Source organism: Microtus oregoni, unplaced genomic scaffold, assembly GCF_018167655.1.
Source record: "Microtus oregoni isolate MIOR12 unplaced genomic scaffold, Mior012 000067F_000, whole genome shotgun sequence".
In the NCBI taxonomy this organism is placed as follows: Eukaryota; Metazoa; Chordata; class Mammalia; order Rodentia; family Cricetidae; genus Microtus; species Microtus oregoni.
In genome coordinates this window covers 3,028,754-3,045,187 of record NW_024543953.1, presented here as the reverse complement: position 1 = coordinate 3,045,187, position 16,434 = coordinate 3,028,754, and the positions used below count along the sequence as shown (strand labels likewise).

Sequence of the window (16,434 nt, the reverse complement as noted above, 5' to 3'; positions counted from 1 at the left end):
ATTTCACCAAAACTAACCTTTGAAATGCTACCCACCACCAGAATTAGTGAAAAGAGAAAATGTGGACATGTCAGGAAATGCTGCCCTCCCCAATGAATGAGGAGAAAACAGGCAGCAAAGCAAGTGGAAGGACTTGCAAACCCAAGGTGACAGGTTCTCCTTCCACAGGTGGTGCATCTGATTTGATCAGAGAGGTCATATCTTTCAGTAAGTTAAAGGTCACTGTAAAAATGTTAATGAATTATTCTGAGAGCAGGAAGAGGTTCAGTTTCTAACTCTCCTGACTGCAGTCTAAAATGGGCTGATGTAGCTTTCATTGCAGAAGGAATTTTGTGAACCTCACTGATCATTTTTTGTTTTCAATGGGAGGCCGTAGCTTGAATGCAGATAATATAAGCTGCGCTGTTGAGAGGCAGTAATTAGAGCCCATGCACTACTAAGCATGAAGTCCAACACAAAAGGAGTCTTGGGGCTCCACCGCTACTCTAATGAAAGGTTTTGGGGTATGAGCAAGTAGTGATGGAGAGAGAGAGAGACACGGAGAGACCATCAGTGTGCTGTACTTAATCCCTCTGGGTCCTGGCCCAGCCTGGAGATGGGGGTGGGTGGGTCTGGCTTTTTCTTTCTTTCCCCTTTGTGTATACACTGTCAGACCTATTTGACCAGTTTAGGACCTGGTTCCCAAGTGGCATATGGCCCCAGCAAGCTGCTGCAATGGTATCTTTAGGCCCTCCTGCCCACCTGAAGTCATCCTGGAGTCACACTTGTCATTTAGTATCTACATGGCTGTCAGTACTTCTGCTATCTGTGCCTGTAAGAAAGTGAACTCTGCATTGAGTCTGAACAAAGTGTATTCCCCTTTAGGATGGACTAGGAGGAATCTGCCTTCGCACATAATTCAGCCCTAGTGTCTCAGGTAGGGCAGATAACACTGTTGTCTCTTCATAGTTGCTAAGGACCCACTGCTTCTATGACTTCTTGTTGAATATATACAACAGACCTGGCCCAGCAAAGGATTAATTCAGTCTTCTCCTAGACAAACTGGAGTCCCCTTTCTCCTGCTCAAAAGTTGTCAAAATATCAAGTGCTTCTTGGTGTATTTCACTGCAGCTGCCCTCTTCCCCTGTGCCTCACAGCCTGCCTCAAGAATCAGATTCCAGGCTTTTCTGTTCTTCGTCCAACTGGCTGCCATCCACATCCCTCCTCCTCATGAAGCCATAGTCCTAGCCATGCAGATCTGCATGGGCAGCAAAGCACAGATGCAGAAGGCACTGTGGCTGGAGGCTGCCTCTTGCTACCCACAGACTTCCATAGCATCACTTCCCAAGCATCTCCCAAACAGACTTGTGAGTTCCATTCTCCAGTGGCTGATGGCACAATTGAGCCAAGTCCTAACTCTCATTGACAATTTGGGTCTCACCAAATTAAAAAGCTTCTGCATAGCTCAGGAAATAATTAGCAGGGTGAAGAGACAGACTGAAGAATAGAAGAATCTGTGCTGACTATTCATCTGGCATGGGATTAACATCCAAAATATGTACATAGGTAAAAAAACTAAACAAGAAGAGCAAAAATCTAATCACTAATAGGCAAATTGACTGAACAATTTTCAATGAAATACAAATAGTCAATAAATACATGAAAAGATGATCAGTCTTTTTAGCCATCAGGAAAATGCAAATCAACACTAAGTTGAGATTCTATCTTATCCTCAGTTACAATAGCAGTCATCAATGAAACAAACAAACAAAAAACCCAATAAAAGCTAGTAAAGATGAGAGAATGGATATACCTTTATACTCTATTGGTAGGATTACAAATTACTGTAGCCACTATGGAAATCATTATGATGGTTCCTCAATAAAATAAAAGTTGACCAGCCTGGTCTACAAGAGCTAGTTCCAGGCCACGCTCTAAAACTACAGCAAAACCTTGTCTTGAAAAACCAAATAAATAAATAAATAAATTAATTAATTAAAATAAAATAAAAGTAGATCTTCCAGGCTGGTGAAGCACTTGCTTAACATGTGTGAGTCCCTGAGTTCTATGCCCAGCACTTCAGAAAAGTTAGTAAAAACTAGAACCTGTATATGATTTTGCCATATCATTTCTGGGTTTATACCCTGCAGTATTAAAGTCAATATACAACAGAAATACTTATATCCATATTTATCATGACACTATTCACAATAACTAAAATATAGAATTAGCTTAGGTGCCCAATAATATATGAATGGATAGACAAAAGGGGTCATATTGCACAGTGGAATATTATTCAGTTTTGATGAAGAATGAAATCACTCCATTTGACAGAAACAGATATAACTGCTTATGTTAAGTGGTATATTAAAGACTCAGAAATACAAACATTACAAAGTCTTTTCTCTTATGTAGAATCTTAAAAAAAAGTCACGAAAGCATAAGGATTATTAGGGAACAGGAAGGGATCAGTGGTATTAGAGGTGGGCTAGGTAAAGATCATGAAGGGGAATTTGATCAAAATATGTATATGAACATGTCATAATGTCATCTATTATTATATAGAATTATTGTAGGAAGAACAAGAAGGAACAAATCAGGGGAATCCCTCCCTAATAATTGAATTTTCCTGTCTTTTACTGTAATCTGAAATCAAAGCAGCTCTAAAGGACAACTTTATATTGTGAGTTTGGGACCAGTTTTTATTTGGTGGTCAAATTTGACCTAGACATTGTTAAATTTTCATATTTCTCCACTGGAGGGAGTTGTAGCATCTTTGCTATTTCTGCCATATTGAGTTTCTCAAGTCCCAAGTGTTGACCATTGGAGTCTCCCTTGCCCACAGGGGTTTAGATCTCAGGCCACACCCATACTGGATCCCATCTGAGTATTCTCGGGCCCTGAGCAGTGAGTGTATCTCTCTTTCCTTCTTCAGTTCTCTATGGGAGAGGGGCTGATTCTTTCCGTATTGTTGGTCGAGACTCTGAGTGTTTAGGGAAATTTGCGTTTGGTTGTGGCTCCCTAGATGTCACCAACTGCTTTGAATGGACATGAGCTCTGTGTACATCAGGTCTGTTGCTTGACTTGCCACATTGAACTGATTCCATGAGGACAGCTGGCATTTGCCTCGTAGCTTAGGTGGAAGGGGTGCTCCATGTAAAGAGAACCATTCATTCCAGTGGTAATGTGAAATCTCTCAAGCTGAGAAACACAGAAGTATGAGCCCGATAAACAGCTAGAGTGGGCATTACTGCTTTCTTAACTGTTTGTTTCTCATCTTACATTAAAATAATATATTCATTTCAAAAACTGAGCCCCACATTCACATACATCTCCAGTCTTCCCTCAGTAACCATGACCACAGAGGGGAAGGACCAGACCACCAAGCTAATGAATGTCATATTATCAGGAGACCATTGCTTCTACAGACAGCCTGGCTGCTGCTAAAGGTGAGAATCATGCACTTCCCATCTTTGGGGTTTCCATTTGTTCTTATGTAAGGATACCAAATTTTTCTTCAAACACTAACCTCTTCTTTTTTTGTTTCCCTGGGAAGAGTGACCAGATTGTTTTATGGCCTTACAGTTGTGGGAGAGTGTCCGTAAAAGAGGGAGCTCTTAATGTATTCTGGCTGGAAGAATGCTATGTGACCAGAGGACTGGGGAGGACTGGAGCAGTGGCATAATAGTGCTGAGAACTTTGGAATGGGGTGCTTACAAGGTGAATATGACCCTTTGCCGTGTCCATTGAGCCTAGAATGAGAAAACTATCCAAGGTGCACAAAACCCACAATTCCTAGCAACATCACTATAGAGACAGGGTTGGAGAAGAGCTGCTCACATTCTGTCCTGACCTAGGTCTTGATTTGTAGATCATGTCTTCAAGCCCCAGAAGACAGATTTAAGGACTCGGGCCTTAGGCAGTGATGGAAAGTCCTTTTTGTGCTTTATTCAAAGAGCTTTGGATGTTTTATGTCATTTTGTCCTCAGTCAACTACTATTTTCTCATTTTGTGGATGAGGAAATGGATAAGAAGGGAAGGTAAGAACAGAACATTCTGGAGGCAGTGCTTCATTCACAGGAGGATGAGCACGGGTTCTGGAACCAGATGCTTGGCTATCTGATTCGCTGTGTGATTGTGGGCCTCTCTGGTGACTTCTCTGTGCTTTCCTTCTCAACACAGACTGGAATGATAAAACCCTCTGCCTCTGAGGATTAAGAGAAGAGGCAGGTGAGAGAAGACCTCCATGCCTGGCCTATGGGTCTATGTCTGGCTGGGAAGATAGCTCATAGTGGAATGCTGCTGGGATCCTCTCTGTAAGGGGTCTCTGGAGCCTTTTCTATACTTCTAATCCTTGGAGGTCATGGTTGCTTGGTTTTTCTCCTAAACACCTTCTCCAATCCTGCCTTGGTGACCAGCTAGGCATAATTGCCATGACTTTAGTCATTAAGCATTTTCCCCCAAGCCATCTGAGCTGGCTCCGCGGCAACACAGTAAGACTCCAAACACACCCCATTGCAGATAAGAATAAAACAAAGTGGCTCACAAGGTTAGATGGTGGCGCATGTCCATGCGTGCTATTGAGAGCGTTCCACTGCTGATGCTGGTGCTCCAACCAGAGAGCCGCAGTAGTCCATGCACAGCGATGGCAACAGCCCTATAACGACATCAAACCACAGTACTCCTGAGCCACGGACAAGGGCTTAGGCCCCCAGCTGGGTTCCCTGTTCTGCTTGCTAGTTCTGTCTTCTTGCCATTCATCCTAGCCACCAGCCACCCTTTTGGGAATTCTTTCTGCTTCATGCACCCACCAGACAGCCAATTCCATGGTATCAAGCACCGTGCTTGGTTGGACTCCATGATATTTGGATATTCTTTGTAGGAAGCGGTCATGTGTACCCTTGAAGAGGTCACTTTCTGACATTCATTTCTCTCCCCAGGCACTCATAAACATAGTCTCTTTGACTTCTCTCCAGAACAGAGAGGCCCAGCAGAAGGCGGAAGCATTTGGGACCATCAGTGCTTCCAGAAGGAATGGAGTCTGAGCTTGAAGAAGCTGCAGAAGTTAGACAGGAGAGAAATGGAAGAGAAAGCCAGGCACAGGAACCAGCAGGGACAAGGCCCAAGAACTCTGGGCACTTTAAGGTTATAGAGTGAAGTGAAAGGCAGAGCCCCAGAGGCTCTGTGTCTGAAGAAGTATGTGGAATCATGTTATGACCCTCTGGGAACTTCTGAACAAGTGGTAAACATCAGGACATCATTCTATCAAGGTCCCTCTTAGGGTAAATGATGATGATTTATTGGGGGTGCTGGTTAATGGTCAACTGTATCAGCTCATATGAATAACCAATGAATGGAAAGATGCATCATGATTGACAGTATTCTAGAGGAGGACTTTGATCCCTGCCTCCTGGTAGGCACACCTTCATGCAATTCCCTGTGGCCAACATTTGATGATGATACCATAGACTATCTTAAAGACTTTCTGACAATCCTCCCTATCCCTAGCTCCATCCATGCATTTAGAAGGCATGCCTTTTTCATCCACTTGGATGAAGCCAACTGCCATATTGTATAATGCTTGCTTAAGAAGATTCTGGCCAACAAACACTTCCTGAAGCCCCTGCAAAGAGCTGCTTCCTATCAACAATGCTATGAGTGAGCAAGGCAGAACCTCCTTCCCCATGGGACTTGGAGATAACAGTGACTTTCTGATATATTCTGGGCCAGAAGAACCAGCTAAGCCACGATTACTGACCTGCAGAGCTTGTGAGCCAATATATACATCCGGTTTGGAGTTAACACTTTGGGTAAGTGTTTACACAGTGATAGATAATTAATACAGGCAAGGATCAGAGCAAAAACAACTGGTAACAATGATAGACCTACAGTGAATGATTCAAAAGGCTATAGGTGAAGAGGGGATGTGGAAAAAGTAATCTCAAGAATAGAGATTTTGGAGCAAGATTTTCTGGCTTTAAGCACCTGCTCTGGCCCTTGCAAACTGTGTGACTCTGGGCAAGTCATCGCAACTTTCTGAGCCTCAGTTTCTTCCTTTGCAGAATGGAGGTGACAACAGTTACTGCTTTAGAGGTGGATGCCTTTTCCTTCCAGGACTGGCCTCAGTGTCCAGCACAGTGATGAAAGACACACTGAGCTTGTGCAGTAGAAGGATTCTGGGGCATTTCTAGAAGGCTCAGTGTTCAGTTTAATAGCAGGACAGACAAGCACCAAATGCTTCAGTGTCATATCCTTACATCCTTCAAAGCATTTGTGCGTCCAGGCATGCGGCTCAGTCCAAGGGAAACTGTTCATCTATAGATGTCTGACTTGTCCTGTCTGACTCCTTCCCCTGGCACAGATTATGGGTGCAGCTTTCCTCCCAGGAAAGCTGACTAGACTCCAGAGCCATAATTTTGGCCTCATGAATACTGTACTTAACTACACACAATTATCTGACTTACATAGGCTTTTCCAGGGTCAAGTTTGGCCTCCGTGAGGATAATAGCCTGAATTTGCCTCCCAAAGCCAGGTCTGCATAGCATATCAAATAGTTCTTATTTCCCAAAGGAGCACCACCAGATAGGAGGTGGTCTTACCTGTCCAGGCAGAGCGGGCATGGAATCAGAGGCCACCATGCGCTGAAAGCGCTGGGGTTGCTGCATTGTCTGCTGCAGGAGGAATGAAGACTGGTCAGGTTGTTGTTGTTTTTGGTGGTGGTGGTGTTGTTGCTGCTGCTGATGTAGCTGCTGCTGATGCAGCTGCTGCTGATGCAGCTGCTGCTGATGCAGCTGCTGCTGATGCAGCTGCTGCTGATGCAGCTGCTGCTGATGCAGCTGCTGCTGATGCAGCTGCTGCTGATGCAGCTGCTGCTGATGGTGCTGCTGCTGATGGTGCTGCTGCTGCAGCTGCTGGAGTTGCAAGGTGGCAGTGGCAGTAGAGGAGGCAGTGGCAGAAGGAACATGTGCTGGTGTTGCCTGAGGCAGGTAATAGAACAGGGATGACTGCCTGGAGGAGGCAGGCATGGAGGCCATCTTCTGCAGGCTTGGCTCAGAAACAAAATGCGACAAGGGTTTGGTGTTGCTGAAGATAAAGGGCTCAGGTCCTTCTGGACTGGAACTTGCCAGGCCCTGCTGCATGATCATGCTCAGGGTTTTGCTTTGCTGGCTGCTGGTCATAGGCTTAAAGATGGAATTTGCTTGCTGTTGCTGCTGCTGCTGATGCTGCAGTTGATGTTGTTGCTGCTGCTGCTGCTGTTGCTGCTGGCTAAGCAGACTGCTGGTAGGAGTAAGGCTCTTGATCAGAGAGTATTGTGGAGTGAAGGACTGCTGTGGCAAGCCAGGGCTGGAGAGATTCTCGGGGCGGTAGGGTGGGGATGGTCCTGGGGTGCTGGTAGGCACAGCAGATAATAGGTGTCCCTGGGGGCTTTTGACAGAAGAGGACACCAGATTGGCAAGAATGGAGCTCTGGGGGCTGAATTGTGGCTTCTGATTGTGAGGCAGAGCTGGGAGCTTCGCTGGAGCATAGGACAAGGTGGGCCCAAGGGCAGCATTGCTGCTGGGGGCCATGCTGGAGAGTAAGGCATTGGACGAGCTTTGCGCAGCACTTCCAGACAAGCTATTAGATGACATGCAGGGTGCTGTGAAATTCTGTGGGCTGAATGGTGGTGGTGGTGGCGGCTGTGTTGGTGGTGGATGAGGTGATGGCACGCGTAGGTAAGGTGGGGAGAGGCCTGGAGTAGGCAGATTGGACCAACTACGGTTGGAACCATGGTGTTTTGTAGCAGATCCCTGCTTGCTGGCCGCAAGTGCTTTCAGCTGGTTGGCATGATGCCACTGAGGCACAGATAACGGAGGCAAAGTGACAGGGAGCATGGTCTGCGCCTGGTTTTTAACCTGAGCCTGTGCTGTTGAAGAACTGGGTGAGGTTATCTGCTTACTGGTGGGAGGAATGGGATAGTTGATCTCTGTGGAGGAGGGCAAGACTGGGAGTGATGTGTCAGTGGCCTGACTGCAGCTAGACGCATACTCCTTGCTGGGCCCAAGGCTCTCCATAAGTGGCATCTGAATTGGAAGCTTGGCAGGTGGGCCAAGGGGAGCCTGGGAGTGATGTTCAACCACAGGCTCTTCTGGCTTGTTCCCCAGAATCTTCTCAAGGTCAAGATCATTTGAAGAAGGCTCTTGAATTTTGGTTAGTTCCTCCAGCAGATCTTGAAGCTCCTGGTCCACAGCTGGCATATTGTTGTTTTTCTCATAATAAGGAATAGCATGCCCTTTCAGCCCTGTGTCTGCAGTCGACGGCACCCCAAACGGTGAGCCCATAGCACTGCTATTCACAGCATTGTTGTCCAGAGGATTATTCTCAAGAAGTAATGACTGGCCAGCTACACCCAGATCTGCAGAGCTAGGATTCATGGTTAATGTGGGCATCTGCAGTTCTGTAGAAAGAGTAGGGTGGGCACCTGGGCCCATAGAGAGGGTGACATCTTCAAGGCAAGGTCTCTTGATTTTATTAGGGTAGCCCCCGTCAGCCATGCCAGTAAAGTGGAAGTTGTCTCCTTCCTGTCTTCTTTTATTGGTTCCCTGTGTTTACAGGAGAGGAGAGGAAAGGAGAGGAAGAGAGAGAGAGAGAGAGAGAGAGAGAGAGAGAGAGAGAGAGAGAGAGAGAATATGAATTTAACAAAAGCTTTGATATATTAAAGTTAATGCTAAGAAGCCACAGATAAAACAGATCTCTCAGTTTAAAGTTACGCTTGTCAAAAATCATAAAATTACAGTCTATTTTTAGAAGCATGTTTTTTGTTTCTTTGTTGGTGTGTCTCATTTAAACAGTCTTGTTACATTTCAAATAAAGCAATATGCTGTCTGTATACTTAGCATGACTAAAAGTCACACAAAGGGTATTCTTTGTGCACTTACAAGGGGAATTCAGGGACTATGCTGAAGTCACTAAAGAAACTTGCTGCCAAAGGCAGGCACTCAAGAGCAAACTAGAACTAGCTGAACAATTTCAATTCCTACCAATCTACAGGTAAACCAGTTTTGAAAAAGACAAACCATAGAATAGACAACAAAGTTCTAGGTTGCCTCACTCTCTGGCTTAAATGAATCAGGGTGTGTTGATAAAATAGAACGTACCAGTGTCAGAGAAATGCAAAGGAACTGCCTGAGGTATATGTTTAGGGGAAAGTGCATGATTTAGAACAGCCACTGTGGTCATTATTCTATTTAGTTCACACCCACATACTCTTTCCACACGCACACATTTGCACTGCTTATGCACATACAAAAATAATTTGGATGAACCAATACTCAGTCTTTTAGAGTGGTCACCTAAGGAATGACTGGCAATTTGCTTTCTATTCTCTAAATTTCTGTATTGTTTGTTTTTAATGAGAAAAACTTGCAATAAAAGAAAACCTCAAGTATAAAGTTATTTAAATAAGGAATTCTTCTGTGCAGATGCATCCTTGCATTGGGGAGATATCAAACAACAGGAAGAGGCCCTACTGTGGGCTCGGCACCTTGTGAGAGCTGCCCATTTTATATAAAAACAGTCTTCAGGAGCAAAGCAACACTTTGTTTCCCTGTTTCCGATTCTACCCCATGATTCAGTCACATTAATAACCATGAGTTGTCTGCCAGTAGGGAAAGGGAAAGGAAGTGGAGGCACCTATGTGAGAATAAGGCTAAGATGCTGATTCTGGCCACCCCTCATCTGCTAGTAGACTAAGGTCATGGCTCTCATGGCCAAGTGAACATCAAAGTAACACCCCCCGCCCCAGCTGTGTGGCTAAGGCCTTCTTGTACATCAGAATCACTTAGAACTGTCCGGATTGACAGATCTCGCTTAAGAAGTAACTGTCTTAGTTTAATAGAGGATGGGGCCCAGGGAGTGGACAGAAGCAGCATGGCATATGTCCCTAGTCATCAGGTAGATACAGGGAGGTCTTAGCCTTGTCATGTAGACTCCCTGAGCCCATTTTATCATGTGAGAAATAATGAGAAAGAGGTCTTAGGTCCTGATACTGCTCTCTTGACTGGAATAGGCAGACTGTATGCTAAATGCAGGGCCTCAAAGGACTGTGACATTCCTAATATAGATCTGGAAGAGCCCTGGAAATTCACTGTCTTCCAATAACAATAGCTACCCCTCAGGAAGCAGGTAGGACCTGCCTTGTATTGCCTGTCTAGTGGGTCAAGGCTGGATCAAGGTTGAGAAGCAATGACCATCCGGCTGTCTCTCAGTCTATTGTCTTCATTCAACCAGACAGTAGAACACTGCATCATCTTCAGAAAAGGCCCTGACTACCTGGAATAAGAGGACTCACACACATCTTTGACTTTTCTGAAATGCTCATGGTTCAAACAAGGGCATAAGACCTGTTGCCAAATTCACTTGGGACTAAATACTACAGGTTGGGCAGAAATGGTCAGGTAGAAGAAGAGGCCTAGCCAGTCTTACGTGCCCAGTTTCCTATCAAGGAGCCTGGCTGATGTTTAGAAGCCATAGTGATCTCAAGCTGTTCAGGAAGCAATTCACTAAGTGTTTGACCCGCGGCAAATAAAGTAAATAACTAGTAAACAGCAGCTGAGTGAACCAATGGGCAGATGAACCCAAATGACTTGGCACATTGTGGATTTGGCAACTCCTTCAGTCTCTTATGGGCATCCAAACAAACAAGTCCCTCAAATTCCAAACAGAATATTCAATCTTCTGTCAAAAAATCCAAAGAAATCTGATAGGCTTAAAATAGAAATGTCTAAAATGAATCAACAGATGTTCATATAGTGTAGATCTTCATGACCATCCTCTTGCTGGGAACCCTGGTTAGCAAGAGTTGGGTCCTCTGTTTTATTTCATGGTGGCACGAAGTACACAGCAGTCTTAATAGCAGTGAAATATATATACAAGTTAAGAAGGCAAGCAGATGGTGGGATGAGGTGGAGGGGAGGGGAAATGAAACTATAAGCCTGGAATCCTGGCCAAGTGGGCCTCTGCAATGCACTGGCAGGACTCCTAGAGCTTTTATTTAGTCGTTGGCCTTCCATGAAGCTGTTCAGAATAAGATGTCAAGGACTGGGGAGACAGGCATTACTCCTGGAATCTAACACTAACATAAGTGAGAATGTGTGGGCAGCCATCAAGCACATCTATGCCAATTGTCCCTACTCTCTTCTGTCTGTGTACTCATTAACAAAACAGATCACAGGATACCTCATTGGGGTGCCAGAAGGCATCTCATGCTGCTTAGATCTGATTTGTTAAGTCCACAGCCAGGCAACCGCTGGTGCTCATCACAGGGTACACTGAGGGGTATCTAATTCAGAGGCATCTCCTCTTGGCTTTCCTCAGGCATGTCTCCTGGGCACTCCCCAACTAGGCTGCTGTTTTGGTGTAGGGGCAGCCATAGACTCTGCTGAGATTTTGCTTGTCAATACAATCACCCTTTGTTAGAGGCTGTGCAGCTCTGTGTTTGGGATTCCGTGTTGAGAGCTTTCAACATTTAGCCAAGTGGCATCAATGACAAGGAAAAACAGCTGTATTGCCTGGGGCATCCCATTGCTTCTGCTCTCACTGAACATTGGGTAAGTTAAGGTATGATAATCCATTATTTTGTGTATGTCTAGGTATACATGTGTGCATATTAGGACCGGGCTTATAGGAAGGGAGAACTTAGAGCAAAACCTGGATAAGTACAGATGCACAAATAAATATCCATGCATATACTATTCATTTCTATGCTTAAGCATGTATCAATTGCGTGCTGGTTTTGAGCAAAATATCCCCATAAACTGATGCTGAAGTTTCTGTAGGACAAAGATTTTCAGCTTTCTCATATTTGCAAGACAAGTGGCTCTAGAGAATCGTGGGTAGTTAGGACAGGTAAGAGCCTATGGGTGCTAATTGGCTTACAAGAAAGGACCCCAATATCTGTTGCTAAATGGTCTAGAGTAAGAATCTTGACCTAAACATAGGCGCCTACTTCCAACTTAGAGGACAGGACATTTCTGCCTTGGGGGATGAGGGCAGGATGATTAGGCATAAGGTCTCAGAGTAGCAGTGGCTGGTCGTCATAAACAGTCCAGGCCAGTGCAGCAGGGAGATGAGTCCGTGTACGATTCTGAAAAGGCCTCCAGCTGCTGTGGGACCCTCTACTCTCCACAGTGCTTCAGCACAGGACTCAGTTGAATGATGTGAACTGTGTGGAGCCCTTTGACTATTCCACCTTTTGCTACTGGGAACATGTGACTGAGGTGCAGCCAGGTTGCATGGCCAAAGAACCAAAAAAATGCCCCTTTGCTTCAGTACTTCAAAGAGGCAGGAGAACATAGAAGGCATCAGAAGGTGAGGGAAAGGGCTGTAACACGTTCCTGGGCAATGCTTACAAATAACAGGAGGCACTCCATCTGCACAGTAAGGGGACTAGTGGGAGACACCCTTAGGCAGTAATTCTTAGACATCTTGCAAGCCTGTGGAGTTCACACAAACCATAGGCTGGTAAGTTGTCAAATTCCATCATTGTGCTTAAATGTTTCTATGCTGCACTGGGCTGGGACAGATTCTGTCTCGAGTTTTCCACATCTCCCCTTGGGACATCACTCATAGACCAGCCAAGCAGACTGGCCCTATCTTTATGCCACAGAGCCCTCCTGAGGCTTCCTATTAGGCTGATCAGCGTTTGGCTGATGGGTGGTATCAGATCTCTCCCTTTCCCTTTCCCCTAGTCCATTTTCTCATGACCACCATCTCATTGGCTTGCTCTCCTGATGCAGTGGTGGACTCCCAGGCAATGGGGGACACCTTATCCATACTGGTAATATGATTGGGAATGAGATTGGTGGGGAATCCCCTGGACTGAGACTTGGTCATCTGTGTATGGTTTGGGGAAGATTCCTAGTTCATTTCAGAGACTCAATACCTGTCAAAGGCAGGCTGAAGCAGCATAGATCTATTATCAATTTGAGAGTCATTATAGAAATATTAAGTGCCAGCTTGCCTTTAGTTAGGGTAGCTGTGGAGAAACCATGGACCTTATGTAGGGTAGCTCTAAAACTCTGGTTGTGAGTAAGTGAACATGGACTCACCAACTCCTCTTAAGCCATGATCTGGCAGCCTTCCGTGTGCTGGCAGCCTAGCAGCTATTAAATTATATTGCTTGTACACTAGAACCCTTGAGTTTATCTCCCCCAGTTCTCAAAGGTTGACCCCAACATCAGGTGCTCTTCTCAGAAAATTCATTTGACTTGAGCTATTGGAGCAAATTCTTTAGCTGGGCAGAGGCATAGCACACTTACTTCATAAGCCCACTTTAGCCTCTAAAGTCCTGGAGAGAAATTGAACTCAGATAGATTTAGATACAGACTTCGGAACTCTAATTCCATCAAAGCAGAGCCTTGGAGGGGACACAAGATCAGGAACAATGGTCAATCTAGAAGACTTTCCTTCTTCTTAGAAATTGTGAAATTGGACATACCATGCAATTAATTTTTTAAAAAGAGTCTTATAGGCTGAAACTGTGAGTCTGGGCTAGACTTGAAGTCATGATAATTCTCTTGCCTCAGCCTTCTGTGGGCTAGGATTGATTATAAGTCTGAGTCACCATACCGGGCTGAAATGAACTTTTACTGAAGTGTACCCTTCTGTGGTGTTTAGTCCGTTCAGGATGCTGGTCAATCATTACCATCATCTAGTCCCACAATTCTTCCCTTAGCCCAGATGGAGACATTTTAACCATTAAGCTGAGCTTCTCCTAGCTTCAGGCCCCATAACTACTCATTTTTTCTGTCTTTCCAGGCTTAGCTATTTTCAATATTTCACAGAAATGAACTATAAAAATGCAGCCTTTTGTATATGGTTTCTGTCCCTGAGCATGTTTTCTAGGTTCATCTATGTTGTGGCATCCATCAATACTTAATTTGTTAATGGGTGAATAATGTCATTGTATGGTTGGAGTATATTTTTTTTCTATCCATTCACTGAACAGCGGATATTTGTGTTGTTTCTATCTTTTGGCATATTTTAATTTTTCCTTATTCTTGAGAATTTCATACATGTATACAATGAAATAGTGCACCTGCCTTCCCAAATCCACTTCCAACTCGCCACATATCCTCTACAACAAGTCCTCCTCCTAACTTCATGTACTTAAAAAATCCCACTAAGTCCAGTTAGTGTTGCCTATATGTGCATGGTTGTGGGGCTATCCCCAGGATAATGGGAAACCAATTGGCGGCCACATTCTCCAGAAAGAAGGACTCTCCCTTCCCCAGCAGCTACTTACTTCCAACAGCTACTCAATGTGTGGTAAGGCCAGGAGAGCACCTACCTGTCTAAAGTGGAGTTGTACAGAAACCTTAGCTTCTGTAAGTTCATGAGTGTGATAGCCATGCTGTATTGAGAAGACAGCATGTCACACCACTCCTGCTGTGAACACTTAAGTACACATTTTATTGCAAGTCTACTTTTCGTTTGGGGGAAGTGAAATGGCTGGGTCATAGGATAATTCCTGTGCCTAGCTTTCTGAAGACCCAAAAACTGTTCTTTCACAATCTAGGTTCTCTTAGAAACATCTACCACTTCCGCTCTATGGGAAGACTGCAGGGAGGGCTCTGTCAACTTCCAGACTGGGCAAGAGGAACCTCTGTAGCTCTTTATGGATGATGGTTTTTGTACACAGAGGCAAGCACTGCCCCACTAAACTACATTGGCTGCCTTCTGTATTTTCTGTAGAGAAATGACTATCTGCTCTAGCACCTGGTACCTGGCACCATCTGTGGCCCTTGCAAGGACCAGAGGTGAATACAGGCAGTACATTTCCCATCTTGAAGCCAAGTGAAGACACCCAGAAGCCCCTGCATGCCATGCTAACTTCTAGAAGATGCAGAAGGCCCAGGGAAATGCACTGAGTGGAAAACTGATTCTGTGCTTTCTCAAGACGCAGGATCCTTTCTGACCTAAAACTGCAACTTGAGAAAAGTTGGCAAAGTTCTAGACTTTTATGGCAGGGTTTGAGGGAACGCACATGTTACTGTGACTTGTGTTGGGTGGGACATGACATTCTCATCCCAGACAGAATGACCTATCTAGCCTGGACTATATTTGCCTCAAGATAAAAAGGCCCTAAAGGCTTTGTCCTCCAGAAGCTAGTTGTGCCTCATCCGCTATAACTCCATATCCCAAGCCCTATGGCCTGGCCTCCTTACAGCACAGCTCTGTGTCTGGAAACAGGCATGAAGGCAAGACCATCATGTAGTCCTCAGCTACTTAAGCACCTGGGAAATCCCTGTGGAACCATTTCTTGGAAGAACACAGCCAGAAGAAGCAATCAGTATATCTAAGTCAGGTGTGGTGCTATACATGTGTAACCTTAGCATAAGCACGAGTGTCACAAAGTAGAGGTTAGCCTGGGTTAATAGAGAGTTCAAAGCCAGAAAACAGTGAGACCCTGTCTTAGAAAACACACAAAAAGCAAAACAACTATAACTAATATGTCAGAGACAGAGAGGAAAGGAGAAGAAAGGAGAGGAGACAAAGACAGAGGAAGGCAGAGAGAGACATGCACACATAGACACAGAGAGGGGAGAGTCAGACAAAAGACAGAGACAGAGAGAAAAGAGGGAATCCGGAATAGGCAGATCCTGGTTATGATGACTACATGTAGCAAAACCTTTTGAGAGATTGAGGAATCTATGTTTGCAAATGAACACCCCATCAGCAGACAGGACCTATACAGATTCTTAAGACACTGGGCTTTTTCTAGGCCTTTATAACCAAGACTTGGTGTTACCAATGACAGGCCTCAGTGGTCAGTGTGTTTTGTTAATCATGGTCCTTGGCTTCTAAAACAAAGTCTAGCATGTAAGCAGGGCTCTGCTTAGGATATCACTTTTGCTCCTGGGTAAAAAGAGCCTCAGAGAGGCCAAGAAACTTCAAGTTATATAGTTAGTGAATGGCCAAGGAGATGGTGGCATTCAAGACTCTGGTCTATAGGCCAGTGCCAGAATGTTAAGAACCTAGTCATCCATGGTGGTAAACATTTGAACATCTCAGCAGTAAGCTGGCCTTTCTCAGCTGAACTCAGAACTTATTCTGGGCACTGAGGGAATTACAAGTCATTTCAGCTTTGTATACCAAGAGGCTAAATCCTGCTTCTCTGTGTTGGTTATGTGTTTTCATTTCCCTATGGGGACTGTCATACTTTCTAAATCACACTTAAAAGGGGGTAGAGCAGATAGTGATGGCCTCAGAGAAGAAGTTCCTTCTTCAGGTTGCACACAAAGGGAGTTTGGCTCATAAGGATTTGCTGTACATCCTGGGTCCAACCACTATGTGGCCTCAGGGGCCATGGAGGCTTCACTGCGCATCTGTGTAAACTGCCAGATACTCTTTGCATATTAAAGCGTTGCCAAAAAAATGGATGGTCTTGTGACAAAGACTCTGAATGTTAAATTC

At 44.8% G+C, this 16,434-nt stretch overlaps 1 protein-coding gene across 6 annotated transcripts in view; it reads right to left on the bottom strand.

Moving 5' to 3' along the window:
• Mamld1 (mastermind like domain containing 1) overlaps window positions 1-16,434 on the bottom strand; it is a 129,150-nt gene that overhangs the window by 34,880 nt on the left and 77,836 nt on the right. For 5 of the 6 annotated variants that reach the window (XM_041640997.1, XM_041640998.1, XM_041640999.1 and 2 more), the window contains 2 exons: window positions 6,579-8,561; window positions 4,526-4,636 (listed from right to left, as the gene is read on the bottom strand). In XM_041640997.1, coding sequence (XP_041496931.1) covers window positions 4,526-4,636; window positions 6,579-8,561 — 2,094 coding nt within the window. The remainder of the gene's footprint in view (window positions 1-4,525; window positions 4,637-6,578; window positions 8,562-16,434) is intronic. The other variant, XM_041641001.1, reaches the window with a different exon arrangement.